Consider the following 27,213-nt stretch of genomic DNA (forward strand, 5'->3'; position numbering starts at 1 on the left):
AAGCTCTCTCCACTTCCTGCCGCCTCCAGCTCAAAAATATTTCCAGAATCCGTCCTTTCATCAACCCTCACTCTACTAAAATGCTTGTGCATGCCCTCATCATCTCCCGCCTCGACTACTGCAACATCCTTTTCTGTGGTCTCCCTGCTAACACCCTCACACCTCTCCAGTCCATCCTCAACTCTGCCGCCCGACTAATTCATCTCTCTCCTCGCTACTCCTCCACTTCTCCCCTCTGCAAATCTTTTCACTGCCTCCCATTCCCTCAGCGTATCCAGTTCAAATTACTAATACTGACCTACAAGGCCATCTATAACCTGTCTCCTCCATATGTCTCTGAACTAATCTCCCGATACCTTCCCTCACGTAATCTCCGGTCCTCCCAAGACCTCCTTTTCTCCTCCACACTTATTCGCTCCTCACCCAACCGCCTCCAAGACTTCTCCCGAATAGCCCCCATCTTCTGGAATTCTTTGCCCCAACACGTCCGACTATCAACCACACTCAGATCCTTCAGACGGAACCTGAAAACCCATCTCTTCAGGAAAGCCTACAGCCTGCAATGATCCCCGCTGCCTCCTCACCATCACTGGAGCTGCTGCAACCCACCAACCTACTGTCTCCTTCCCCACAATCCTGTAGCATGTAAGCCCGAAAGGGCAGGGTCCTCTCTCCTCTGTATCAGTCTGTCATTGTTAGTTTGTTTACTGTAAGTGATATCTGTAATTTGTATGTAACCCCTTCTCATGTACAGCACCAAGGAGTCAATGGTGCTATATAAATAATAATAATAATAATAATAATAATAATATTGTAAGGAAACTCTGGTGAGATGTTACATGATTAATCCCTTCAAGATTGGGTGATTTTTAATTTCTGCACTTTTTTTTTTATTTCTCTCCCCTTATTCCAAGAGCCATAACTTTTTTTTATCATATATAATGTACTTAAAAATAGGGAAAAAGACATTCAGTACGTATGACGTTTTTATTGCATTTTTTTTTTTTTTACGTGTGGCATTTTTTTTTTACATTTCTTTAAGCATTTACCATAGACATTAATTACTTTTATTCTTTTGATAGATCAGACTTTTACAAACGATGTGAAGCCAAATTTTTTAAAATTTTATATTTACAATAAAAAAGGTGGGGATGATTAAAAGTTTTATTTTTTTTTAATATATTTTTAAAACCATTTTTTATTTCCCTTAGAGGACTTGAAACCTGCGATCCTTGGATCGCTTGTTCTATATACTATGGTATTGCATAACATCGTGTACATGGTGGTCTCCTATGAAGCCCAGCCTGCGTCAGCCATGGTAACCTCACCGGCTGTTATAACCCGCTATCACTCCGTTTAAAACAGTGGCGATCGGTGCTAGCTGTTGCAGGCAGATGCCAGCTGTATAACTCAGCTCCGCATAAATGTACCAATGCCATGATGAAACGTTACCTCCATATGCATGCATGGATTAAAAGGAAGGTCTACAAGGCAATATTTTCACCTAGCCAGTCACAAAACGCACAGCCGATGTGTCTTGTGATAATCACGTGACCCACGCTCCATTATTCTGCGTATGTGGAAAAAACCCAAGTCTGAATGAAGCCTTAATCTCTCCGCTCCAGTGTTGCACCTGGAGGACCGATGTTTCCCATTTTGTAGATCGTTGCAGATCTCAGAGGTCAGGCCACAACCAATCTAACGTTAGTACTCGGCAAAAAGGTGATGAAGGCTTCCGACTACAACAAGTCTATAAAGCCTTTATTGTATCAGAAATCTATTTTTCTCATGTACAATACCAAGTAAAAAACAAAACAAAGAAAAAAAGTAAACCAACTACAAACCGAGTAACGCTTTAAACATTAAATAAAGGCTTTAAAAAAAATTAATAAAATATTATCTTCTTCTGGTTAGCCTGACATAACGATGTAGGCAAAATATACATATAAAACATAACGACTTCTAAAGTCTTCCATCCAACGAAGTTCTGAAAGAAAGGAAAACAGAATCAGATATTACCTCTAAGGCCGGGGTCACACTTGCGAGAAACTTGCATGAGTCTCGCACCTCAATACCCAGCACTGTCTCCAGCATTCAGGACCGGAGCTTTCAGCTGCATAGAAACACACGCGCAGCCCGCACTACGGTCCCGAGTATTGAGGCGTGAGACTCGTGCGAGTTTATCGCAAATGTGACCCTTGGCCTAAGACATCAAGACAGACAAGCATATGAAACCGGGCTGGATAATAGTGATGGGACGGGGGACCCTCGAGCTCTTTACATAAGACCCATCACTTGCCAGAAATATGTAATTATTTTTGCCTGAGGTAAATGCCACTGTTCTCCTGAATCAGGTGTTGTTTTTCTTTTGTTCCTGCTCTTCTCCCTTCCTGAGATATTTTTTTTTATGAGAACCACACCCAATTGGCTAACAAGACGATTTACATACAGGGAGGAGAGGACCATATCTCAGGAATGGAGAGGAGCAGGAACATATGAAAACAGCGCCTGATTCAGGAGAACGGATTTATAAAGACACAAAATTCTTTCACACATTTATGTCCTTTTTAACCCCTTTCCTACATTAGACGTACTATTCCGTCCATGTGACCTGGGACCTAAGTCCCAAGGATGGAATATTACGTCTAGCGCGATCAGCTGCGCACACGGGGGGAGCGCAGCTGATCGCGGCCGGGTGTCAGCTGATTATCACAGCTGACACCCGGCACTATGTGTCAGGGGCGGTCACGGACCGCCCCCGACACATTAACCGCTGGCACACTGCGATCAAACACGATCGCAGTGTACCGGGGGTTTAGGGAAGCATCGGGAGGGAGGGGGCTCCCTCCGTGCATCCTTGAGACCCCCACAGCAGCGCAATGTGCTGCGCTGCTGCGGGGGTCTCCTTCCCTGCAGGTCCCCGAAACCAAAATGACGGCAGGGACATTCGGGGGCCTGCAGGGAGCTGGCTTCCTCATGCATGCAAAGCGCCGGCATGAGGAAGCCTGCAGCACTGCCTGTGACAGATCGCTGATCTGTCACAGCAATTTGTGATGTGACAGATCAGCAATCTGTCACATCACAATTATGTCCCCGAACAGCGATCTGTCACATCACAATTATGTCCCCCTTGGGACATTGTAATAAAGTTAAAAAAAAAAAAGTGTAATAATAATTTATAAAAAAAAAAAAAAAAAAATCGCTAAATAAGTAAAAAAAAAAATAATATTCCCTAATAAATTCATTTTTTGAAAAAAAAAAAAACAAAAAAAACAATAAAAGTACACATATTTGGTATCACCGCATCCGTAACGACCCACCCTATAAAACTGTCCCATTAGTTAACCCCTTTATTGAACCCCTTAAAAAATAAAAAACAAAGCAAAAAAAGCCGGATTACTTACCGGTAATGCTCTTTTAATGAGTCCACGACAGCACCCACTGGAGGTATCGGATCCGCCCATTTGGAACAGGAAACCCTACAGGAAAGATAAAAGGGGCGGTCCGCCTTTCCTCCTCAGTTTTACGTTTCAGAGTACCAGAAGGACCGCCAAGGATTAGGCAATGTTCTCTTATTTTAACATCTTTCTTATCCATTATTTGGTAATACTTTAACTATTGATATCTTTAGGGGGGGAAGTGAACGGGTGCTGTCGTGGACTCATTAAAAGAGCATTACCGGTAAGTAATCCGGCTTTTTACTCTTCGCCACGACAGCACCCACTGGAGAGATTCCAGAGACCATCACCTGGGTGGGACCACCGTGCCAAGGATAGTCCTGCCAAAGCTTAAGTCAGAGGTTGATGAAAGATCAAGTCTGTAGTGGTTATAGAAGGTAGAAGGGGATGACCAAACTGCCGCCTTACATATAGTTTCAATCGGAACATCTCCCTTTTCCGCCCAAGAGGTTGCCATTGCCCTGGTGGAATGCGCCCTGATGTTCCCTGGAGGATCTTCGTTTTTTGCGGAGTAGGCTAAACGAATGGCCTCTCTGATCCACCGGGAAATGGTGCTCTTCGTGACTCCATACCCCTTCTTACAGCCCTGAAATGAAACAAATAGGGCCCTACTCTGCCTCCAACTGTTGGACCTCTCAATACATTTTAGGACAGTTCTTTTGACGTCCAGAGTATGGAACCTCTGCTCTTCCGGAGTAGAGGGATTTTTATAGAAGGTTGGGAGGAGTATCTCCTGAGATCTATGGTATTTTGTTGCCACTTTTGGCAGGTAGGCAGGGTCTGGTTTTAATACCAATCTGTCTTGGTATTCTTGAAAAAAAGGTGGATCTATTGACAAGGCCTGAATATCACCCACTCTTCTAGCTGAGGTTAGTGATACTAAGAGGGCCATTTTAAGTGCTAAGTATTTGAAGGGTATTGTGTCGATCGGCTCAAAGGGGTCTACCGTTAGGGCGTCTAAGACCAGATTTAGATCCCATGTAGGGACGGAGGGTATGTGGATTGGAGTTATTCGTTCACATGCTGTAATAAAACGAGTTATCCATTTGTTGCCTGCTATATTATGGCCATATAGTGCTCCTAATGCCGATATTTGTACTTTCAGTGTATTTACTGCTAAGCCTAAGTCTTTCCCCTTCTGCAGAAATTCCAAGATTGGGATTATCGGAACTTCTGTTGTATGAGGTACTGTATGGAATTGAAGAAATTTTTTCCATATTCTAATGTAAATCTGGGTCGTGGACTGTTTTCTACTTTGTAGTAGTGTAGCAATTAAGGACTCCGAGAATCCTCTTGTCCTCAATAACTGCCTCTCAAATTCCACGCCGTCAAGTGCAAGCTGAGCACTTGAGGGTGGAAAAAGGGGCCTTGGGAGAGTAGATTGGCAGTCGGAAGGACCCAAGGATCTGTTATCGACATAATCTGCAGCCACGAAAACCACGGTCTTTTTGGCCAGAACGGTGCTATTAAGATTATTCTTGCTTTGTCGTCTCTGATCTTCCGAATTACTTGAGGTAGGAGGATCAATGGAGGGAACGCATACGCTAGGTTGAAATTCCATGGAACTAGAAAGGCGTCCAGTATGTTTGGGTGATCTGACGGAGATAGGGAGGCAAAGGTTTTTATCTGCCTGTTCTCCCTTGTGGCAAAAAGATCCACCTCGGGTTGTCCCCATGCGGCTACTATGTCCCTGAAGACCTTCCGATTGAGGCACCACTCTCCTTGTCGTAGAGTGTGACGGCTTAGGAAGTCTGCCTTTTGATTGCTCTCGCCTCTTATATGAAGGGCCGAGAGGGACAAAAAATAGTTTTCTGCTAAGTTTAAAATTTTTGCCGCTGAAGACATCAGAGTCTCTGATCGAGTTCCTCCTTGTCTGTTTATATATGCCACTGTGGTGGTATTGTCCGACAGGATCCTTACATGCTTCTGTTGGAGCTGCGGAAGGAAGTTGTATAGAGCATAGAACACTGCAGTCAGTTCTTTTAAATTAGATGAGTAATCACATTCCTCTTTACTCCACCTTCCCTGATAAAACCCATTCTCCATGTGGGCTCCCCAGCCCTGGGGACTGGCATCGGTGGTTACAATACAGGATGGAACTATAACCCATGGGACTCCTGAACATAAATGGTCATCGTCTAACCACCACTCTAGGGAAGTCAAGACTTCTTGTGACAGGGTTATTTTGCTCTGTAAACGACCACTATGTCGCTTATCCTCCTGGAGGATCTGGTGTTGTAGTGTACGGACATGGTACTGGGCCCACCGGACTGCCGGGGTGCAAGAATTTAGTGATCCTAATAGTGACATTGCTCCTCTTAAGGATACACGTGGTTTATCTATAGCTGCTTGTATTTTTTGTTTTGTGAGGATGATTTTTACCTGGGGTAGTAGACATCTCTGGGTCAAGGAATCTAGTTGAAATCCTAGAAATGTTTGGAGAGATTGCGGATCGAGTCTGGACTTTTGGATATTGATGATCCAGCCAAGGCTCTGAAAAGAGGAGACTGCGTCAGTCACGCGTTCAGTACATTGTTTGACTGAATTCCCAATTACTAGGAAGTCGTCTAGATATGGTACAATTAGTGTGTCCTTTTGGCGAAGGTAGGCCATCACTTCTGCCATCACCTTGGTAAATATTCTTGGTGCCGTGGAAAGCCCGAAGGGCATGGCCGCGTATTGGAAATGACGAATCCTTCCCTCGACTTCCACTGCGACTCTTAGGTATTTCTGGAATCTGTTGTGTATAGGGAGATGATAATAAGCATCTTTTAAATCAATCCCTGCCATTACGCAATTTGGGAAAAGAAGCTTTATAGTGGATCTAATCGATTCCATTTTGAACTTATAATTTTTTATAAATGAATTTAGCTTCTTTAAATTAATAATGGTTCTAAATGTACCGTCTGGTTTAGACACCAAAAACAGGGGAGAGTAAAAGCCTCTACCCTGTTGTTCCTCAGGGACGTCAACTAAAACTTTTTTAGCTAGCAGGACTCGAATCTCGTCTTCGAGAGCCTTTTGCTGAAGTGAGGAATTAAGGCGAGTTATAACAAAGAACTCATAGGGGATTCGAAGGAATTCAATCTTTATTCCTTCCTTGATTATATTCAAAATCCATGGGTTTAACGTAATTTGTTCCCATTTGGTAAAAAAAAATTTTAATCTGCCCCCAACCGGTGGGTCTAAACTTTTAATTTTTTTCTCTCCTATATGTTGGCCCTCTGAAGATGGTACCCTTCTGCTTTTCGTCTTTCGTGGCCCATCTCGTTCTGTCCGATTGTCTTCTTCTCCCGAATGGCCGTCTTTTAAAGGTTTTCCTATAAAACGGAATGGGAGAATCACTGAAGGCCTTTTTCCTTTCTTTTGCCTTGGCGAGAATTTCGTCTAAGGCTTTTCCGAAGAGGAACTCACCCTCGCATGGGGTTGCACTAATTTTGGATTTTGATTGTGCATCCCCTTTCCAGCTTTTTATCCAAAGCGCGCGTCTGGCGTTATTCACCAGGGCTGCCGACCTTGCTGCAAGTCTTAGGGTGTCCGCTGAAGCGTCTGCCATAAAGGCAGCTGCCCCTCTTATCAACGGGATGGCTGCACGCAGTTTCTCCCTTGACACTCTTTGCTCAATCTGCTGGTCTAATTGATCTAGCCATACCAGCATTGACCTAGCAGTACATGTGCTGGCTATTGCGGGTTTGAATACCCCGGTGGTGGACTCCCAGGACCTTTTGAGCGAGGATTCAGCCTTTCGGTCCAATGGGTCTGCTAACAATCCTGCGTCCTCGACCGGGATCGAGGTTTGTTTGGAAGTGGAGGATATGACAGCGTCCACCTTTGGTATTTTAGACCATTTTAATAGATCTTCATCAGTGAACGGGTACTTCCGTTTTGAAGCGGATGGGAGAAAACCCCTCTGGTCGTGTTTTTCCCATTCCCTTTTGATGAGATCTTTAATTGCCGGTATTACTGGAAATGATCTCCTCTTTTTTTCTGCCAATCCCGCAAACATAATGTCCTGCGCGGTCTGGGCTCCCCTTTCCTCTTCACACCCCATAGTATTCCTAACCGCTTTTACCAGGTTATCTACGCTGTCCAGAGGAAAACATGCGCGTCCTTCCGCCTCCGAGGATGATGATGAGGACGTGGATGCGGAGCCTGAGTTTAACCCCTGTTCTTCCTCTGACTCTGAACTGACAATAACCTGTTTTCTATGCCTGGACTCTGCGGGAGTGCTGGCGCGGTTGATGGCTTGTATTTCCTCCCTAATTATGGCTCGGATATCCTGAGAAGATATCGTCGGCCCCTGCCTGGTCTCTTTCATGCATTGTTTGCAGAGTTTTTTGGGGTAGGAGTCAGGGAGAGGCTCTGAACATAATGCACATTCTTTATGTTTTGTTTTTCCTTTTTTCTTTGACTGAAACGGGAGGTCAAAGGTAAAGAGAGGGGGGAGGGGGGGGGGGAGGAGAGGAGGTTAGCTTAATAGGTAGAGCATATGCTTTGCACACTCACCCAGTGAAGCTTAATACCGGTTCAGATGGCTGAGACGGTTTGGATCGGGTTTCTGCTGCCTCGTTCCTGCGGGCAGTCTCCGTCCTGGCGCTGCGGTCCCTGGTGGAGTTGCCCCCAGCTGAATCCCCTGCTGGGGTTTGCGACTCTGCGGGGGACGACATGTTCCAATGTTGCAGCGCTGCAGCGCTGTTTTATCTGTATCGTTGCCCCGGAAGTCGCCCTGTCACAGGGCGCATGCGCCGCGTCATCGCCATCTTACCCCGGAAGTTCAACCATTACTTCCGGGGTATGGGAGCGTCGGGCGCCGGCCTGCTCCCGCGCCACCGCTATTAACACACGCGGCTCGCGCGCACATGGCCTCACCATCCACGCTATACCCCCACCGATGGGAATGGGGGGGGGGGGAAATCTCCCGGATGCCAGACCGGCGCGCTCCCTGGTAAGACCGGGCGGCCCTCCCCGGACCCGGCCATTACCACTATGCCACCAGACGAGGGGGGAGCCGTCAAACGGAGTCTCCCCCGACGCTGCCTCCGGACCGCAGCCCCTGCCGTTCCCGAAGAGACCGCACAGGCGGATGCATGGCCCAGGTAAGATCCTGCAGGATCCTGCTCCATTTGGAACAGGAAACCAAAACTGAGGAGGAAAGGCGGACCGCCCCTTTTATCTTTCCTGTAGGGTTTCCTGTTCCAAATGGGCGGATCCGATACCTCCAGTGGGTGCTGTCGTGGCGAAGAGTAAAATAAAGCTTTATCATCATACCACCGAACAAAAAGTACAATAACGCGCGATCAAAAAGAGAGATATAAATAACCATGGTACCGCTGGAAACGTCATCTTGTCCCGCAAAAAACGAGCCACCACACAGCATCATCAGCGAAAAAATAAAAAAGTTATAGCTTGCAGAATAAAGCGATGCAAAAATAATTTTTTATATAAAATTGTTTTCATTGTATAAAAGCGCCAAAACAAAAAAAAGACATAAATGAGGTATCGCTGTAACCGTACTGACCCGAAGAATAAAACCGCTTTATCAATTTTACCGCATGCGGAACGGTGTAAACGCACCCCCCAAAAGAAATTCATGAAACGCTGTTTTTTGTTCATTCTGCGTCCCAAAAATCGGAATAAAAAGCAATAAAAAGTCACATGCCCGAAAATGGTACCAATAAAAACGTCAACTCGTCCCGCAAAAAATAACACCTCACATGACTCAGTGGGTCAAAATATGGAAAAATTATAGCTCTCAAAATATGGTGATGCAAAAACTATTTTTACAATAAAAAGCGTAATATATTTATTTCCATTTTCCCGTTAGGGCTGGGGTTAGGGTGGGAGTTAGAAATGGGGGGTTTCCACTGTTTTGGTACATCAGGGGCTTTCCAAACGCGACATGGCGTCCAATCTCAATACCAGCCAAAAAAGTCAAATGGCGCTGCTTCCCTTCCGAGCTCTGCCATGCGCCCAAATAGTGGTTTACCCCCACATGTGGGGTATCAGCGTACTCAGGACAAATTGCACAATAACTTTTAGGGTCCTGTTACTCTTGGAAAAATAACAATTGGGGGTGAAAAGATCATTTTTGTGGAAAAAATATGATTATTTTAATTGTACGGCTGTACGTTATAAACTTCTGTGAAGCCCTTGGGGGTTCAAAGTGCTCACCACACATCTAGATAAGTTCCTTGGGGGGTCTAGTTTTCAAAATGGGGTCACTTGTGGGGGGTTTCCACTGTTTAGGCACATCAGGTGCTCTCCTAACGTGACATGGCACCCGATCTGAATTCCAGCCAATTTTGCAGTGAAAAAGTCAAACGGTGCTCCTTCCCTTCTGAGCTCTGCCATGCGCCCAAACAGTGGTTCCCCCCCCACATATCAGGTATCGGCGTACTCAGGACAAATTGCACAATAACTTTTCCAGTCCAATTTCTCCTGTTACCCTTGGTAAAATAAAAAAATTGAACCTGAAGTATTTTTTTTGTGGAAAAAAAAGGTAAATGTTCATTTTTTTTTTAAACATTCAAAAAATTCCTGTGAAGCACCTGAAGGGTTAATAAACTTCTTGAATGTGGTTTTGAGCACCTTAAGGGGTGCAGTTTTTATAATGGTGTCACTTTTGGGTATTTTCTATCATATAGACCCCTCAAAGTGGCTTCAAATGTGATGTGGTCCCTAAAAATAAAATGGTGTTGCAAAAATGAGAAATCGCTGGTCAATTTTTAACCCTTATAACTTCCTAACAAAAAAAATAGTTGGTTCCCAAATTGTGCTGATGTAAAGTAAATATGTGGGAAATGTTATTTATTAAGTTTTTTGTCTGCCAAATCTCTGCCAAATTCAAAGTTGGAAAATTGCAACATTTTCAAAATTTTCGCCAAATTTCCATTTTTTTCACAAATAAACGCAAGTTATATGAATGAAATTATACCACTATCATGAAGTACAATATGTCACGAGAAAACAAAGTCAGAATCACCGGGATCCATGGAAGCGTCCAGAGTTATTACCTCATAAAGGGACAGTGGTCAGAATTGTAAAAATTGGCCCGGTCATGAAAGTGCAAACCACCCTTGGTAGTAAAGGGGTTAAGGTGCATGCTAAAAAGGAAAAAAAAAAATTGTATATCCACTTACAAGGTTTCCTATCAATGTTATAAAAATCCAAAAAAACGAGTCAGCAGATCCAAAGTAGTGAAATAGTAAGAATTCTTTATTCACCAACAGCAGCTACATTTCAGCTCTGTCTATGGGGGGAGGTCTTTGCCTAGGGGTCTGCTGGAGAATGAATGGAGCTGAGGTGCACAAGTGCAGTCACCTCTCTGTTCACAAAGGGCATTTCACAGCCTCGTTGTGCAGATTAGTGGGGAGCTAAAAGGGTCACACCTCATCATTACGCCTACAGATGGGTCTAGAGGTGGGATAGTGTGAATAACCATGAAACAAGGGGGCTGGCTTGGCCATTGAAACAAGTGAGTCAGCCAGCCTCCTTCATCCATTGCACTGATCATAGGCCAACACTGCAAACTCTCCGAGCACCAGCAGGAAACGTGTCAGACACTCCATGCTACACACTTTTAAACCAGATTTTTTTCCCCTGCTGTTACACCTCATTCACCGACATATAACTGTATGTAAAATGCAAACTTCTGTATCCAAGAATTCACAGTTTATCTGCAGGTCAGAAGCCATTTGTGAGCCCAAGTTATCCTAAGAGTAGGGTCCACATCGCCTCTAAATACAAGATTATTGCAAGTTACAAGGGCAGGAGCTATGACAACCTTATAAGTTCATCATTATTTTTGGCTCGGATCCATACTGAATGGTGGTTTTAATCTAAAAGCCAAATAATAGCAGAATATTGCTTTTTATTTGTAAAATGTCAGCAATAGACAAAAATCACACTTACCTTCGCTTCTATGAGCAAGTTACTTATTCTTTGTAAACTTTTTCCTTCTGTATATATATATAAAAACACAGATTTTATACCAATTCCAGGAAGAATAACAGAGGAACAGTACAATGCAGAGTTTTACGAGAAGTGTTAGCATGCTATTCTATTCTATTCATAAGCAATACTCATTTATTACCAGACGAGACATGCCAGGAGAGCCGCCTGCTCCTCTTAGCAGGGTCCTGCCAGGGGTTCATGGTAATTTTTATTTTATTGTATTAAAAAAGCCATTAATGAGGAGAGAGCTGATGTATGTGCTGCAGATGGGAAGGGGTTAAACTGGATATGACGACAGCTGGGCGTAACATGTAATATATATGACCCCAAACCAACATGTGTGGTGAGAATTGCCCACGGGGGGCAGGCGGTGATGATGGGCACAGAGCAGTACTGCTGAAGAGGCGGCTTGGGCATGTGGTAGCGGATCCGTCCCCCAAATGTCCTGGAATCTGAGGAGTCACTAGTGTTAATCTACAAGGGACCCCTGAAATAACAAGAGCTGGGGGCTGCCCCATATTAAGGACGATATTCACCTATATAGCTGATACTTGCCTTTTTCTTGAGTTTCGACTGAAGCCCGACTCCAGAATCTCCAAATGAAGCCGCTGAACCTTGCATCAGCTTCTTGCTTTCTTTTTTAGCTTTATCGCCATCTTCTGCAGGGAGAACAATATCTCTGTGTTATATATCGTGACTGTGATATATTTCTTTTCCCCAGCGGTGGCGCTAGAGGAATATTACAGGGATTGTTTCATGCCGTTAAATGGATAAAATTGCAACAAAAAAACAAGTAACTTTGCAATTTACCTCTTATTAAAAATACTTTTAGTGCTCATAAGTGGAGGAATTTTTAATTCTATAGTTTACTGCTTATTGCCTAGATTATCGTCCACCTCTGCAGTCTATCAGCAGTGGCCGGTATCCTTGGCAAGTAGCGTGTGACTGCAAGCCCTGCTCTGAAGCTGGCCAGATGGCTGTATCCTCTTCCCTCCACCGATGCTGTAAAGGTGCCTCTCCTTTTGGGCCATTATTCCAAACTGTGCATCAGGAGCACACCGCCCACTGCAGGAAGCCGGGAGGCAGAGGAGCACTGCACTCCTGAATAGCATATCTGAGAAAGCCCCCTCTTAAAACCTATGCCCCACTGAGGGCAGCTTCCCCATGTGGAAACCCAATGATCATCTCCTGAGGGAGACACTCAGACCAACTTAACACAGTCACTCACTTTTCTTGTCCTTATCAGATTTCTTCTTTTTGGAGGGTTTGCGGCTGGTGGCCTCTTCTGACATCACTTTCTTCTCCTTCTTTGCTTTTTTATTCTTTATATGTTTCTTTTTGGACACCCTGATCCTGGAGGGACTCTTGTGATTTTTGTCTCTTTTTTTTGCAGACATCTGGCCGAGTTTTGGGACAGCCAGGGATTTTATAATAAAATCTTCCTCTTCTGAGTTCTGACTCTTAGGCAACAAAGTGACATGTTGGGGGAGACTTTTCTCAAGGACACTACTTTCCTGGACAGTCACTGTCGCAGCTGCTACATCCTTAATCTTTGTAGAGAAATTTCTCTTCAATTTTGACTTTTTGGGGCTCCTTCCCTCCAACAGGGCCAAAACTGTCTCTTCTTCAGAGTCCAGCAGAGCTTTTAGAGAAAGAAAATAAACAGATGCTAAACAAAAAAAAAATTTAAAGTGCTATTAAAAGTTTTACACTGTTTGTCTTTTATAGGCTTTGTGTTGCAGAATGAGATAACTGAGAATCAATCAGTGAGCTCATTCTGATGAGAGATTGTAACAACTCTTCTTTCTTCTAAGCTTCTCTCAGCCAACTTATGACCTCAGCTCAACTTTCATGTGGTTATAAATTAGCCAAGAGCGGCTCCGAAAAAGGAAAATAATAGTTATAATTACTCCCGTCACAAAGAGATCACTGAATCGTTAAAATGCTTTCATTAAGGCTGGGTTCACACGTAGCGGAACTCTCGCGGAAATTACCGCGAGAATTTCGGAATTTCATTCCGCGGGAAAAAACGCATTTTAAATTCCCGCGGAAAAACTAGCATTTTGCAAGCGTAATTAGCTTGCAGAATTGCTAGCGTTTTCCAAGCGATCTGGAGCATCGCTTGGAGAACTGATTGACAGGTTGGTCACACTCGTCAAACATAGTGTTTGACGAGTGTGACCAACTTTTTACTATTGAGGCCGCCTATGCGGCCTCAATAGTAAAAGATAGAATGTAAAAAATAATAATAAAAAAAATATATTGTTATTCTCACCTTCCGACGTCTCGCGCAGCCTTCCCGCCTCTCTCCACGCTCCCGGTCCCAGTAATCCTTTGCGACAATTACCGCAATGACGTTCGTTCTCGCGGGATCGCGAAGTCTCGCGGTCATTCGCGATGACCGCGAGACTTCGCGATCCCGCGAGAAAGGACGTCATCGCTCGCAAAGGCTTACTGGGACCGGGAGCGTGGAGAGAGGCGGCAAGGCTGCGCGGGACGTCGGAAGGTGAGAATAACAATATTTTTTATTTTAAATTCTATTTTTTACAAGGATATGGTACCCAAAGCCCGGAGGACACTCTCCTCTCCTCCGGACCGTGGGTACCATCCGCAAATGTTCTGCTTACTTTTCGCATGGTGTGCGCAGCCACATGCGGAAAGTAAGCAGAACAATGCATTCCTATGGGTGCGGGATCGCCGCGATTCCGCAAAATTAATGAGCATGCTGCGTTTTTTTAGCGCAAAGCGATTCCGCCGCGGTAAAAACCGCAGCATTAGCACAGCATTGCGGAATCCAATAGGATTGCATGGGATGCTTATTTTTCGCGGCTAAAACCGCCGCGGAAACGCGAAAAAAACGCCACGTGTGAACTCAGCCTTACAGATGCCTCAATGTGTCCACAATCTTCAATTATTTTTGCTCTCCTTACCTCCTTCCATAACTTTTTTGTTATTTTTCTGCTGACATACCCATATGAGGGCTCGTTTTTTGTCAGAAGGGATCTTAGCTTTGAATGGCATCAGTCACTTTACCAAATAATGTAATAAAAAAAAATCCAAGTGGGGTGAAACTGATTAAAAAAACACTTGCATTTCCGCCACTCTTTTTCAGGCTATATGGTTTTCAACTTGAGGCAAAAATGAGCTGGTAACACAATTCCTCAGCATGACTACAGTGGTTACAAATACACAAACTATATTTATATACGGTAGTTTGAACTATTTTACAGCTTATAAAAAAGTTGTATTTTGTAAAAAAGAAAGAAAAAATTAGTTTGTGTAGTCATTTTTTTTTAAAGAAAAGATTGTAAAGAAACGCCAAGTTGGACTGCCAGCAGAGATTTCACATACTGTGCTCCAAAAGCAACAAATGCGAATATCTCTGCAATGGAGTGACGTAGAGCGAAACGGAAAAGTGCGACAGAATCAGGGAAGAGTAAAGATTTTTACAAGGTTTTTTTTCAGCAAGTCCTCTTTAAATGTGGCTTTATATGCTTTACCCATTTTTTTACAGAAATCCCAGAAAACCAATTTTAAATATATTTACAATTCAGTGTTTGGTTCCTGAATCCCAACTGTACTGACCTGCTGAGGGGATTGGAACATTAGGAGTCGGCTTTGCTTCCAGCTCTGTTTGAACTTTGGCCTTCTTTCCACTTGGCTTTTCAGTACTCTCCTGAGCTGGAGTGGTCTTGTCTTTTCTGTTTAAGCACAGCTTTAGTTTTTTAGGTATGGCTTGGAGAAGATGCTGTAATAATTGGTAAAAAAAAAAAAATCTCAAGAAGTGCTTAGTACAATGTACAATGAGAGGAACGGATGCGACACGTACCTGAGAATCTTGGGGCTCACTTGCATCATCCGCAAAGTCACCAGCTGTTCCAGGTACTGGGAAAAAGTCAAGGACTTAACACGTGAGCTTACACACCATAGTCATCTTTTTTTATTCTACAATTTATCACTTCAAAATTCAGCTTTGAGATATTAACTCACTGAGGCTTAGTGTCTATTTGCAGTGGATTTTTAGTTTTTTCCCCCTTGCCCTCCAAAAGCCATAACTTTACATACCCATATGAGGACTTTTTTTTGCAAACACAGGACAAGTTGTATTGTTTAATGGCAACTTATAATGTATTGATAAATTCTTTACCTTGTAAAAAAAACAATCACTTTTAGGGATAGTTTTCTTTATGTGGGTCTATGGTGTTCAGTATCGTTATAAAATGCCTGGTAGGTATTTTGTGGGCCAAAATGGTAATGCAGATACTAATCTTAGCTTTTTTTTCAATATTAATATTTTGTAAAGTAGTAAAATGTTATACTATTTTTATATTTATTTTATTACTCACCATTTTGATTTTCGTGCCAATTAGGGGTATTTTTGTTTATATTTTTTTGTTGTTTTATTTGTTTTTTTACTAAACTTGATTTTGCCTTTTTTTTTTAAATCCCAACAGGGGCCCTAAAAATGCAATCATTTTGTATAAATTGCATACATGATGACTATTACTTACCATCTTCCGAGACTTTGGCAGCAGCTTTCTTCGCTGTCTTATGACTGGACATGAAACTCTCCATTTTTCCCTGTGGAACAAGTAAAATATAGAAGTAACTTTTAGGCTGTGAGCCCACAGTAGCGTGCGCTTCAAAAACACTTACAAAGAAGCTTCCCAAACATTTTAGTGCTTTTTGGCCTTTTTGTGCCAATGGATGCGTTTTTTACCGCTAAGGAAACGCTTAGCGGCTAAAAACGCAGCATGTTCATTAATTTTGCGTCTTAGTCCGCGTTTTTAGCTATTTCCTATGGTCCAGAAGACGTGCGGAAAAAAGCACATCAAAAAGGCGTGTTTTTTAGCTAAAAACGCGCGTTAAAAAATGCGTGTTTTCTGGGAAGGAGTCCGGTTTTGTGTCAGGTTTAAAATGCTACTGTGGGCACATAGCCTTAAAGGTTGTTAGGACAAGTACACACCAGGTTACACCCACGTACCCAGTAGACATACTCTGATAATACAGCCGGGCAAATCTTCTAAACTCAACGTCGCATTGATTTTCATAGATATTTAGAAGGAAAACATACTCCCATTTTTTGTCCAACAACACCAAGTAAGGGTGTGTGCACACGCTGCGGATTCTGCTGCGGTTCCGCAGCACTTTTTATCCTGCGTACAGTAGAATTAACCTATGGAAAACGAAAACCGCAGTGCAGACTGTGTGGATTTTTCCCACGCGGTTTTGCTGCGGTATTCAATCCGCAGAAAGAAATGACATGTCAATTCTTTTCTGCGGAATCCGCTGCGGTTTGCCATCTGCTCCATTGTAGAGATGATAAACTGCAGGGTAATCCGCAAATAAACCGAAGGTCTTCTGATCTGCGGATTTACCTGTGGATTTTACTAAATCCGCGCGGACAAATCCGCAGAGCATTCCGCAGCGTGTGCACACACCCTCATAGGATCGGTCTCTACAGTCCTCTTGCCAGGAGAAATAACAGAGAATTGTACAGAGAGTTGTATTTTTTTTTTTTTTTTTTTTTATGGTGAATGTGCTGGCTCCACGTGGTTTCTGGCCCCCAGCGATCATATACATTTTTTCTTTCTGCCACTTTCTCTGCCTGTCCACAGTGGACACTCTGCCTCCTGGCATCTATGTGACATGGTGCCAAAAAAGAATTGGAACAATCTCGCAGTCTCCACTGTCACTGTCTGATGGATCCCTACTATATTCCCGGCTCTTTCATGACTCTCACAACCTTCCAGGTCTTCCGCTGAAGCCAGGTCTCGAATTTAGGTCCCGTTTTCGATTTTGGCTAGTAGGCTTTAGGCTGCGTTCACACGCCGCGTTTTGGCGGTTTTTAACGCGCGATTTTGCCACGAAACCGCAAAAAACAGCATCAAATGCAATCCTATGGGATTCTGCAATGCTGTGCTAATGCTGCGGATTTTCCCGCAGCTGAATCGCATTGCAGAAAAATATGCAGCATGCTCATTAATTTGCGGAATCGCGACGATCCCGCACCCATAGGATTGGATTGTTCTGCTTACTTTCCGCATGTGACTGTGCCCACCATGCGAAAACTAAGAACATTTGCGGATGGTACCCACGGTCCGGAGGAGAGGAGACTGTCCTCCGGGCACCATATCCCTGTAAAAAATAGAGTAAAAAATAGTGTTATATTCACCTTCCGGCATCCCGCGCAGCCTTCCCGGGCCTCAGCGACGGCTCCGTTCCCAGTAATGCTTTGCGAGACCTTTGATGATGTCGCGGTATCGCGATAATTATTATTATTTATATAGCACCATTGATTCCATGGTGCTGTACATGAGAAGGGGTTACATACAAATGACAGATATCACTTACAGTAAACAAACTAACAATCACAGACTGATATAGAGGGGAGAGAAGACCCTGCCCCCGGGGGCTTACATGCTACAGAATGGTGGGGAAGGAGACAGTAGGTTGGGGAGTTGCAGCAGTTCCGGTGTTGGTGAGGTGGTAGCTCCAGTAGTGGTGAGGAGGCAGCGGGGATCATTGCAGGCTGTAGGCTTTCCTGAAGAGATGGGTTTTCAGGTTCCGTCTGAAGGATCCGAGTGTGGTTGATAGTCGGACGTGCTGGGGCAAAGAATTCCAGAGGATGGGGGCTATTCGGGAGAAGTCTTGGAGGCGGTTGGGTGAGAAGCGAATAAGTGTGGAGGAGGGAAGGAGGTCCGATAATGTAGCGGTCCCTATTCCTTGCGAGACCGCTACATTATCGTGAGATGGCGACGTCAAAGGTCTCGCAAGGCATTACTGGGAACGGAAGCATCGCTGAGGCCCGGGAAGGCTGCGCGGGACGTCGGAAGGTGAATATAACACCATTTTTTATTATTTTTAACATTAGATATTTTACTACTGATGCTGCATAGGCAGCCTCAATAGTAAAAAGTTGGTCACACTCATCAAACACTCTGTTTGACGACTGCACAGGTGCAACACTGTTTGACGAGTGTGACAAACCTGTCAATCAGTTCTCCAAGCGATGCTACAGATCGCTTGGAAAACGCTAGCATTCTGCAAGCTAATTATGCTTGCAAATCGCTAGTTTTTCCGCAGGAAAATCGCGGGAATTTAAAATGCGATTTTTCCGCGGAATGGAATTCCGGAATTCTTGCGGTAACTTCCGCGAGAGTTCTGCTACATGTGAACCCAGCCTGCTGACCTTTTCTTTAAGTGTAATTCTTAGTATCAACCTCCTGGTGGCAGCACCATTGACACATGGATTTCTGTGGTCCCCCAAGGCAGCACCTAATATTCCTGCCTAGAGCCGCACAGACTGTCCTCTGTAGAGAATGTACTCGCTGTATAAATGTGCGACATAGCAGCGGTCGGAGGTCGCTACTTACCTGTCAGACGAGGCGATCCTGACGTCCTCCCGACCGCGTCCATGCGTCGCTCGTCGGCGCCACAGGAAGCTGACGACGAGAAACGGTCCAGGCCGTTCTCGCGCGATCAACGATGAGCAGCGGGGGAGTCGGTCGGAGGTAAGTATCACATGTAGCGATATCGCTAGCAATATCGCTGCTGCGTCACAAAACCAGTGACGTTATAGCGATATCGCTATGTGTAACGGGCCCTTTAGATACAGAAGTCCATCCAATATGTCTGCTACAATACCCACAGTTGTGTCACCATGAGCAGCGTGAGCTCCACATAAGAGATGAAAATTATGTTTTGTAGAACAAAATCTACCTTCAACCCAAGGTTGTCATATTTTTTCCCTTTTATACTACAGTTAAAATAGATTTTTTTAATAGCTTGGACTTTTATGGACACTACGATACCAATTGTGTGTTTTTATTTTGTAACTGGGGAAAGAGAAGTGATATATACCTTTACATTAGTATTAAAAGTTTTTTGTTTTTTTTAATTACACACACACAGGTATATTGAGGCCATGGGAGTGCAGTCACAGGCATAGCTGTGATTGCAATGCAGAATAAAAGTGAGTAAAGGTCTTGGACATGACCAAGGCAGATTTGGGGAAAACCTGTTCTGGGCTCTTGTGTATTGAAACAGACTACAGATGGTAGTGATACAGTCCGTTTCATTCCTGGCCTGGGTTATTCCAGTTAAAAGCCCTGCAGTAAAGGGTTTGGGTGTGTTAGTTTGGTGTTTGCAAGAGTGCAGAGCAGAAGGGTCTGCAGAGCTCCACCTGTGTGAGGCAACACGGGAAAGCGGAGTCAAACAGCCAAGGTAGCTGAAAGGCCTGGCACCCACAGCGTACACAGCGGTGCAGTCACCCACGGCAACAGGGCTCGGAGGTGGACTGGCGTGTTTATTGGCTGCAATCTGACGGACTATCTTGTTTCCCAGCTGCAATCCGGAGGAAATCCTTTTGTTTTTTACTTTGTGAGTATGCTGAACATTAAAGAGACTTTTGTTCTTGAAACTTTACTGTGGTCACTGCCTGTCTATCACACTGCACTACAATATATATATTTAACTTTTTGGATAATTCTTAGTACTTTAACCTACCTTTGATGTCTAAAGGGTCTTTTTTGACGCAACAGCGATATCGCTAGCGATCTCGCTTTTTGTGACGCGTACCTGCGACCGCCTACCCCCCCCCCCCGCTGGATATCGCTGATCACGCTCGAATGTCCTGGGCCATTTTTTCCTCGTTGGCGTCCCGCTGGTGCTGACTAGCGACACATGGACGCAGGCGGAAGACATCATCATCGCTGCGGTGTGACAGGTAAGAGCGCTACCGCCGACGGATCGCTTGTCGCTGCTACGTCGCTGATGAGATCTGCCTGTTTGGCAGCTCACTAGTGACGATTTAGCGATGCATCAGCGATCCTGACCAGGTCGTATCGTTGTCGGGATCGCCGGTGCATCGCTAAATGTAAAGGGGGCTTTATACTATATGCTGCAATACCACAGGTCCCTTATGAAGCTCTGTCATAAAATGATCAGGATGCCAGCAATGGAGGGGCATTTATTACTCCCTCGGCAGTCGTAATAACCCACTAACACCAACCTATTATGTCATGGTGGGTTATGAGAGCTGGTGCATAAGTGCTCCAATAATCATGTAATATTACAGTGGCTACGGAAAGTATTCAGACCCCTTTAAATTTTTCACTCTGTTTCATTGCAGCCATTCGGTAAATTAAAAAAAAAGTTCATTTTTTTCTCATTAGTGTACACTCTGCACCCCATCTTGCCTGAAAAAATACAGAAATGTAGAAATTTTTGCAAATTTATTAAAAAAGAAAAACTGAAATATCACATGGTCATAAGAACTCAGACCCTTTGCTCAGTATTGAGTAGAAGCACCTTTTGAGCTAGGACAGCCAAGAGTCTTCTTGGGAATAATGCAACAAGTTTTTCACACCTGGATTTGGGGATCCTCTGCCATTCTTCCTTGCAGATCCTCTCCATTTCCATCAGGTTGGATGGTGAACGATGGTGGACAGCCATTTTCAGGTCTCTCCAGAGATGCTCAATTGGGTTTAGGTCAGGGCTCTGGCTGGGTCAGTCAAGAATGGTCACAGAGTTGTTCTGAAGCCATTCCTTTGTTATTTTAGCTGTGTGCTTAGGGTAATTGTCTCGTTGGAAGGTGATCCTTTGGCCAAGTCTGAGGTTCAGAGCACTCTGGAAGAGGTTTTCATCCAGGATATCTCTGTACTTGGCCGCATTCATGTTTCCTTCAATTGCAACCTGTCATCCTGTCCCTGCAGCTGAAAAACACCCCCATAGCATGATGCTGCCACCACCATGTTTCACTGTTGGGATTGTACTGGGTGATGAGCAGTGCCTGGTTTTCTTCACACATACTGCTTAGAATTATCACCAAAAAGTTCTATCTTCGTCTCATCAGACCAGAGAATCTTATTTCTCATAGTCTGCTTAAAAAAAAAAAAAACAACACCACAAGGACTTCCAAACTCTATGCAGACTTTCATATGTCTGACACTGAGGAGAGGCTTCCGTCGGGCCCCTCTGCCATAAAGGCCCAACTGGTGGAGGGCTGCAGTGATAGTTGACCTTGTGGAACTTTCTCCCATCTCCCTACTGCATCTGTGGAGCTCAGCCACAGTGATCTTGGGGTTCTTCTTTACATCTTTCACCAAGGCTCTTCTTCCATGATTGCTCAGTTCGGATGAGCGGTCAAGTCTAGGAAGACTTCTGGTGGTCCCAAACTTCTTCCATTTAAGGATTAAGGAGGCCACTGTGTCCGTAGGAACCTTGTGCACTGCAGAAATTCTATTGTAACCTTGCCAGATCTGTGCCTTGCCAGATCTGTGCCTTGCCACAATTCTGTCTCTGAGCTCCTTGGCGAGTTCATTTGACCTCATGATTCTCATTTGGTCTGACATGCACTGTGAGGTCTTATATAGACAGGTGTGTGCCTTTACAAATCAAGTCCTATCAGTTTAATTAAACACAGCTGGACTCCAATGAAGGAGTAGACCCATCTCAAGGAGGATCACAAGGAAATGGACAGCATGTGACTGAAATGAGTGTCTGAGCAAAGGGTCTGAATACTTATTACCATGTGATACTTCAGTTTTTCTTTATTAATAAATTAGCAAAAATTTCTACATTTGTTTTTTTTCAGCCAAGATGGGGTGCAGAGTGTACATTAATGAGAAAAAAATAAACTTTTTTTAATTTACCAAATGGCTGCAATAAATAAAACAAAGAGTGAAAAATTTAAAGGGGTCTGAACACTTTCCGCACCCACTGTAGATGTTACCATCAGTGACTGACAGGGCATCTAAACGGTAAAGAAGCAGTAATAGTAGCTATCTTCAGTAGCTGCTGCTATAGGGAGATGCTGGCAGTATAACGCTGCTGACATTTGCCCACTATGGCGCAGGTTCAGCTCCTTTCTTTCATACATGCTTCACCCCGACTGTGACGTCTCGAAACGTCAGGGAGATCAAAGGGGTTACGAAATTAAATAGCACGAAAAAAATCCAGCGATACACACACCACTTTATCCAATAACTTACAAAGCAGCAGAGAAAACAGTGCGGACCTGGAACCTGATAAAGTCACCTGTACACAGAGCCACCTTTCTGGGCTCCCACGCTGGGTCCTGCCTGTCACAGCTTTGCACGGATGATCTTATTTTGGTAAACCTCTTCTTCTTTGGCTGATACCATGCCTTGCACACTTGGGGCTGTCTTTTGGGAGCTGTACTTAACCAGTTTATTTTTTGGGTTGGGGCTGGCTTACTAATATATCTTATTACTTGGCCTGATAATTTTCTTGGCCTTAGCATACCATAGTATTATTTTGACTCCGGAGCAGCCCTTCAGTTATATGAACATAGGATTTCACCTATGGTTTTGTCCTAAATCTATTCTATATTGTTAGTCATCTATCTTTATGGCCCATATGGTCTTCCTTATTTGCAACATCATTAGCAAAGCATTTTTTGGTATTGTTATCTTGTTGGGTTTGCTGCATGTTATATACTACATCTCATCAGGTTTACTGCATGATGCTTTATATTGTACTATATACATCATATGTATTCTGTTTTCTCGTGCTCTGGCAGGTACCCGGAATTGGGTCCTTGTTTTTAATTATGTTTTATCATGCACTTGTCTATATTGTGTGCCAATAAAGCTGTTGTTTAATCATTTTTCACATAGGACGGTGTAGTGTGCATATTTACGGCAATGCTTTCCTTTCTTCCATTACTGTATTCTTTACTACCTGTTTTGCACCTCCCTTCATCAATATGACATATAGTGCGCCCTAACTCTTACATATACTGTACACAGAAGACCGCACTGTATCGTCACTGCCGGCTCCATCGCTCTATCAGATGTCTCATCTGAGTTTGTAGCAAATCTTGTGGGCAGCTCGTTCGTGGAGATAGGCTGGGGCTAGGCTTTGTTTAGGAAAGAAGTTTAGATTGGCAATTTCAATATATTGATGAAAACAAAAAGAAAACCTTAGCCGTACCATGCTACACAGCAACCTAAGTGCTTATTCTTTAAGCAGACCCAACACGTACCAGGAAAGGCAGATCGATTTTCTGTCAATTTTGCCAGTCTTCTGCATATGATCATATCCCAGACATTCATTGCTAGACCCTTTGAAGAGCTAACATGAAAAGACCCTGTGAAGGGTTAATACTAAAATCAGAGCTTAAGTTTCACTTCTCCATTTCTCTGTAGGTTTCGTTTCTTAACTTTTGTTGCTGTAAGATAAATTTTTATAATTGGCATGGGCTGTCATGAAACCAGACTGTTCTCATCAGGTACAAAGATAAGGGAGGCGGAAGTGTAAAACTCTGAAGAATATGCCATTATACTACTTTCTACGCTATTTAGGTATAGACATAAATGTAGTTTCCGGTTTTCTTGCAATATTATTGGCTTACAAAGTGAAATGATGCTATTGGTACTTGAGAACCTTGCATAATTAAGCAAAAGATTATAAAAGATGTGACTAAAATAAAGGGGCTTAGTGATCTGCCTCGATCCTCCCGTACAGAGACCCCAGTCTCCGTGTGGTCATTTGAGTTGCTAGCAACACTGTGGAATAATTTGGAAATCACTGGATCAACCGTGAAGGGTTAATTTAGCCCTCCCAAAATAGCTACCTCGACAACCCCTATAAGGCCAGAGGTTACCACTGCATTACCCACCTGATGCGCACTAACACGTACCTTTAGCCGCTCTTTCGGAGGAATTGTTTGCCCCTTTTGCAACAGGATCTGCAGACTTTACTGCTCTCACCTTGATGTTGCCACGTCAGAGCCTTTTCCTCTCTTGACCGAGGCCTTAGTAGTAGTTGGTGCTAGAGTTGCAACCTACAGTCCTCACAGCATTTATTAGAGGACTGACCACATAAACTAAGCATGCAGCCTTGTAGGGGATATGAATCTTATAAAAATTTACATCTTTTGGGATCTAATGGCAGCACCCGTTCTGCAGAAACTGAAGATTAATCCAGTATGCTAATTAGAATGCTTGGTGCACCCTGGGTGTGGCCAAGAGGATTAGTGCAGTTTTGAATGTCTCCGCCTCCCTCATTGGTGATTGACAGCCCTGGCTTGCCTGGCATCTGCAGAAATAGTCAGAAAGCAGGCACTGTCAATCAGCAATATAGATACATTACCAGGTCACTGATTGTACAGTAAAATGTGCTAACATTTTTCCGTAATATAAAACACAATTGGCCCGATTCATCAAGGGTCTAAAGGTAAATATCTTTGTTGCCCATAGGAACCAATCAGAAGTTAGCTTTTTTTTTTTGTTGTCAAACAGCTCTAGTAAAATGAGACCTGCGCTTTAATTGGCGAGCATCAAAGATAATTTTTTTTCATTTTACAACCATTTTGATAAATTTACCCCATTGTTTATTAACCAATAAATAACCAATTCAACTTACAGGATAAATAAACCAAAGAAACATTACAGGCAAATTAGGAACGCTGTGTTGTGCCTGTGAAGATTTGGCCACGGCACAAACACTTTCCAGGTACATTCTCCTAAAGTCTAGCTCAGAGGTAAACTTCCATCTCAGGTTAATGGCAAATCCATTAATTTGGGCAGATATCCCATAAATGTATAGTAGATCCAGGTCACACAAATGGGCTCTGATGTCATTTTAAGTCAGGCATCACAAGTTGCCGTCGGCTCCACCCGCAGCTGTTAGAGGCAGATGATGGCAGCCTTCATTAGCCAGGAAAGATGCTCACAAGCTGCAGAAGCAGGGAGACGACATATGGAGTACCATGGGCTTCTGCTCCACACTGAGCAGGTTTCTGCCTGACTAGACAGACAAGACCCCAAACAGTACAAAGTTTCTCCACTGACTCATAGTTCTGACAGGTGTTCCATTCAAATCTTGTTTTTTTTTCCTGCGAATTAGATGAAAACCTTGATGCAAGAGCTCAGTGTAGAGACCAGGATAAATGTGATCCCAGACTAGTGTACTGTGCATGAAGAAGGGTCTGTCATAGATACATATGGGATGGATGGATATAGATAGATCAATAAAAGATATGAGGCTGGATAAATAGATGATAAATAGATAATAAATATCTATGAGGATAGATATAGGTAGATAGATAGTAGATAGATAAAAAGATATGAGGATAGATAAATAGAAGATAGAAAGAAAACCAAAAATAATCAGTCCTGAAAAACCACAAGTTGGGTGCAGAGCCACCCAGGAAAAAAACAAACCTTATGTAGAGATTCAAAGAATCAGAGGCAGCGCACCATTGTAGTTAAAAAATGAGCTTCGGTTTAATATCCCATCATGGGCGACGTTTCGGTTCAAGAGTGACTTGATTGGCTAGAAAAAGGTTCTCAATCTCACTCTTGAACTGAAACGTCGCCATGATGGGATATTAAACAGACGCTCCTTTCCCCTCTTACAATGGTGCGCTGCCTCTGATTTTTGAATCGATAGACAGATACTAGAGAAACCCATAGATCAGGGTTCCCCAACTCCAGTCCTCAAGGCCCACCAACAGATCATGTTTTCAGGATTTCCTTTGTATTGCACAGGTGAAGCAATTATCACCTGAGCAATACTAAGGAAATCCTGAAAACATGATCTGTTGGTGGGCCTTGAGGACTGGAGTTGGGGAACCCTGCCATAGATGACAGCGCCCCGCTATAGCCACACATTATGTGCACTGCTACTTCCTAGGTGTTGGAATAGGAGCTGTTCTCCATGGGCAGCAGTTTCCCTGTCTCTAGACCAGGCTGCTGTGCACACTGTGGTCTGTAGCTCTGTGCAGGCCGCATCTCGCCCACCCTGTACCTGTGCTCCGGCAGCAGACAGTCCCCCCTCCCCTCAGGAGCCAGCAGCGTCACACGGTGGGAGTCAGGGAAGCTCACACTGCGGCTGACAGAGGGGGAGCAGCTCTTCCTCAGCGGTTCTCTCCTGTACCCGGCCCAGTCAGTGAGGAGCCATAACACCACTCGGGGAAACGCGTCACTTACTGTATTGGCCCAGAGGCAGCAGAGCCGGGACCTCCTCCCTCTGCTCTTCAGTCACTACACGGGTGACTGAGCAGGCAGGCGCTCCACCAATCACAGCACAGCTTCTTATCTGAGCGGAGCTGTTTAGCCAATGGACAGAGAGTGTAATCAAAGCGGCAGCCAATCAGTATTAGTCTTGGTTGTGTGCAGTTTGGAGGCTCCTGTGAGGAACTCGTTCTAGCAAACTCCATTCTGGACAGTTCAGTCAGTGCTGAGGTGACTGGAATGGAGGAGATTCAGGAGCCCCTCATAGACCCCCAAGTCTATTCCCCCTCATTACATCACGGCCTAGAATGGAGGGTCTACAGTAAGCGGCTTGCAATGAGGCCCAGGAAGAAATATAACCAGTTTTTGTCTTCAATATGAATAAGATATATGATATACATATATATACACACATAGAGACATAGTGTATATACAGCATATATATATATATATATACACACACGCGCACACGCCGCCTCGCCTGATTATTCCCTTTGGCGCTGATTGAACAATAGTTTCTGACCAGCGACGAAAGGGTTAATCTAAAATAGGGATCCCCACTATGCTCGCCATCTTTTCTTCAGAGTTGGGGTGCAGAGTGGTTGTGAGAGCCCCGTGTTACCTGAGAGAATCATTGGTGGCCAGTGCGACCCCCCTGCAGTCTGTGCCCCCTGCGCTGCCAGCTCCTTGTGTGATCACAGCAGCCCCAGTCCCCCCCATATCCACCTCCCCTCCACTCACAATTGAATTTTTAGAATATTTATAGTTTTAATATAGAATTATCATCATCGGAACCGGATTTTCGCTCAGCTCTAGCT

General features: G+C 44.0%; 1 protein-coding gene across 3 annotated transcripts; it reads right to left on the reverse strand.

The window, feature by feature from the left end:
• Positions 1 to 1,740: 1,740 nt before the first annotated feature.
• Positions 1,741 to 26,507, reverse strand: LOC141083625 (uncharacterized). 3 transcript variants are annotated; one of them, XM_073567973.1, is made up of 8 exons: positions 26,372 to 26,507; positions 15,923 to 15,992; positions 15,241 to 15,296; positions 14,997 to 15,159; positions 12,640 to 13,053; positions 11,967 to 12,070; positions 11,370 to 11,416; positions 1,741 to 1,987 (listed from the first exon to the last, which is right to left on the reverse strand). In XM_073567973.1, the coding sequence occupies exons 2-7, from the start codon at positions 15,984 to 15,986 to the stop codon at positions 11,393 to 11,395; spliced, it is 825 nt and encodes a 274-aa protein (XP_073424074.1). In that variant the 5' UTR covers positions 15,987 to 15,992; positions 26,372 to 26,507; the 3' UTR covers positions 1,741 to 1,987; positions 11,370 to 11,392. The 3 variants fall into 3 exon arrangements, with proteins under 3 accessions (XP_073424074.1, XP_073424076.1, XP_073424075.1); XM_073567975.1 differs by lacking the exon at positions 26,372 to 26,507 and adding an exon at positions 26,190 to 26,365; XM_073567974.1 differs by lacking the exon at positions 1,741 to 1,987 and adding an exon at positions 10,479 to 10,561.
• Between the last annotated feature and the right edge of the window lie 706 nt (positions 26,508 to 27,213).

This window comes from Dendrobates tinctorius, unplaced genomic scaffold (assembly GCF_039654945.1).
Source record: "Dendrobates tinctorius isolate UK_male_01 unplaced genomic scaffold, ASM3965494v1 ptg000020l, whole genome shotgun sequence".
Taxonomy (NCBI): domain Eukaryota; kingdom Metazoa; phylum Chordata; class Amphibia; order Anura; family Dendrobatidae; genus Dendrobates; species Dendrobates tinctorius.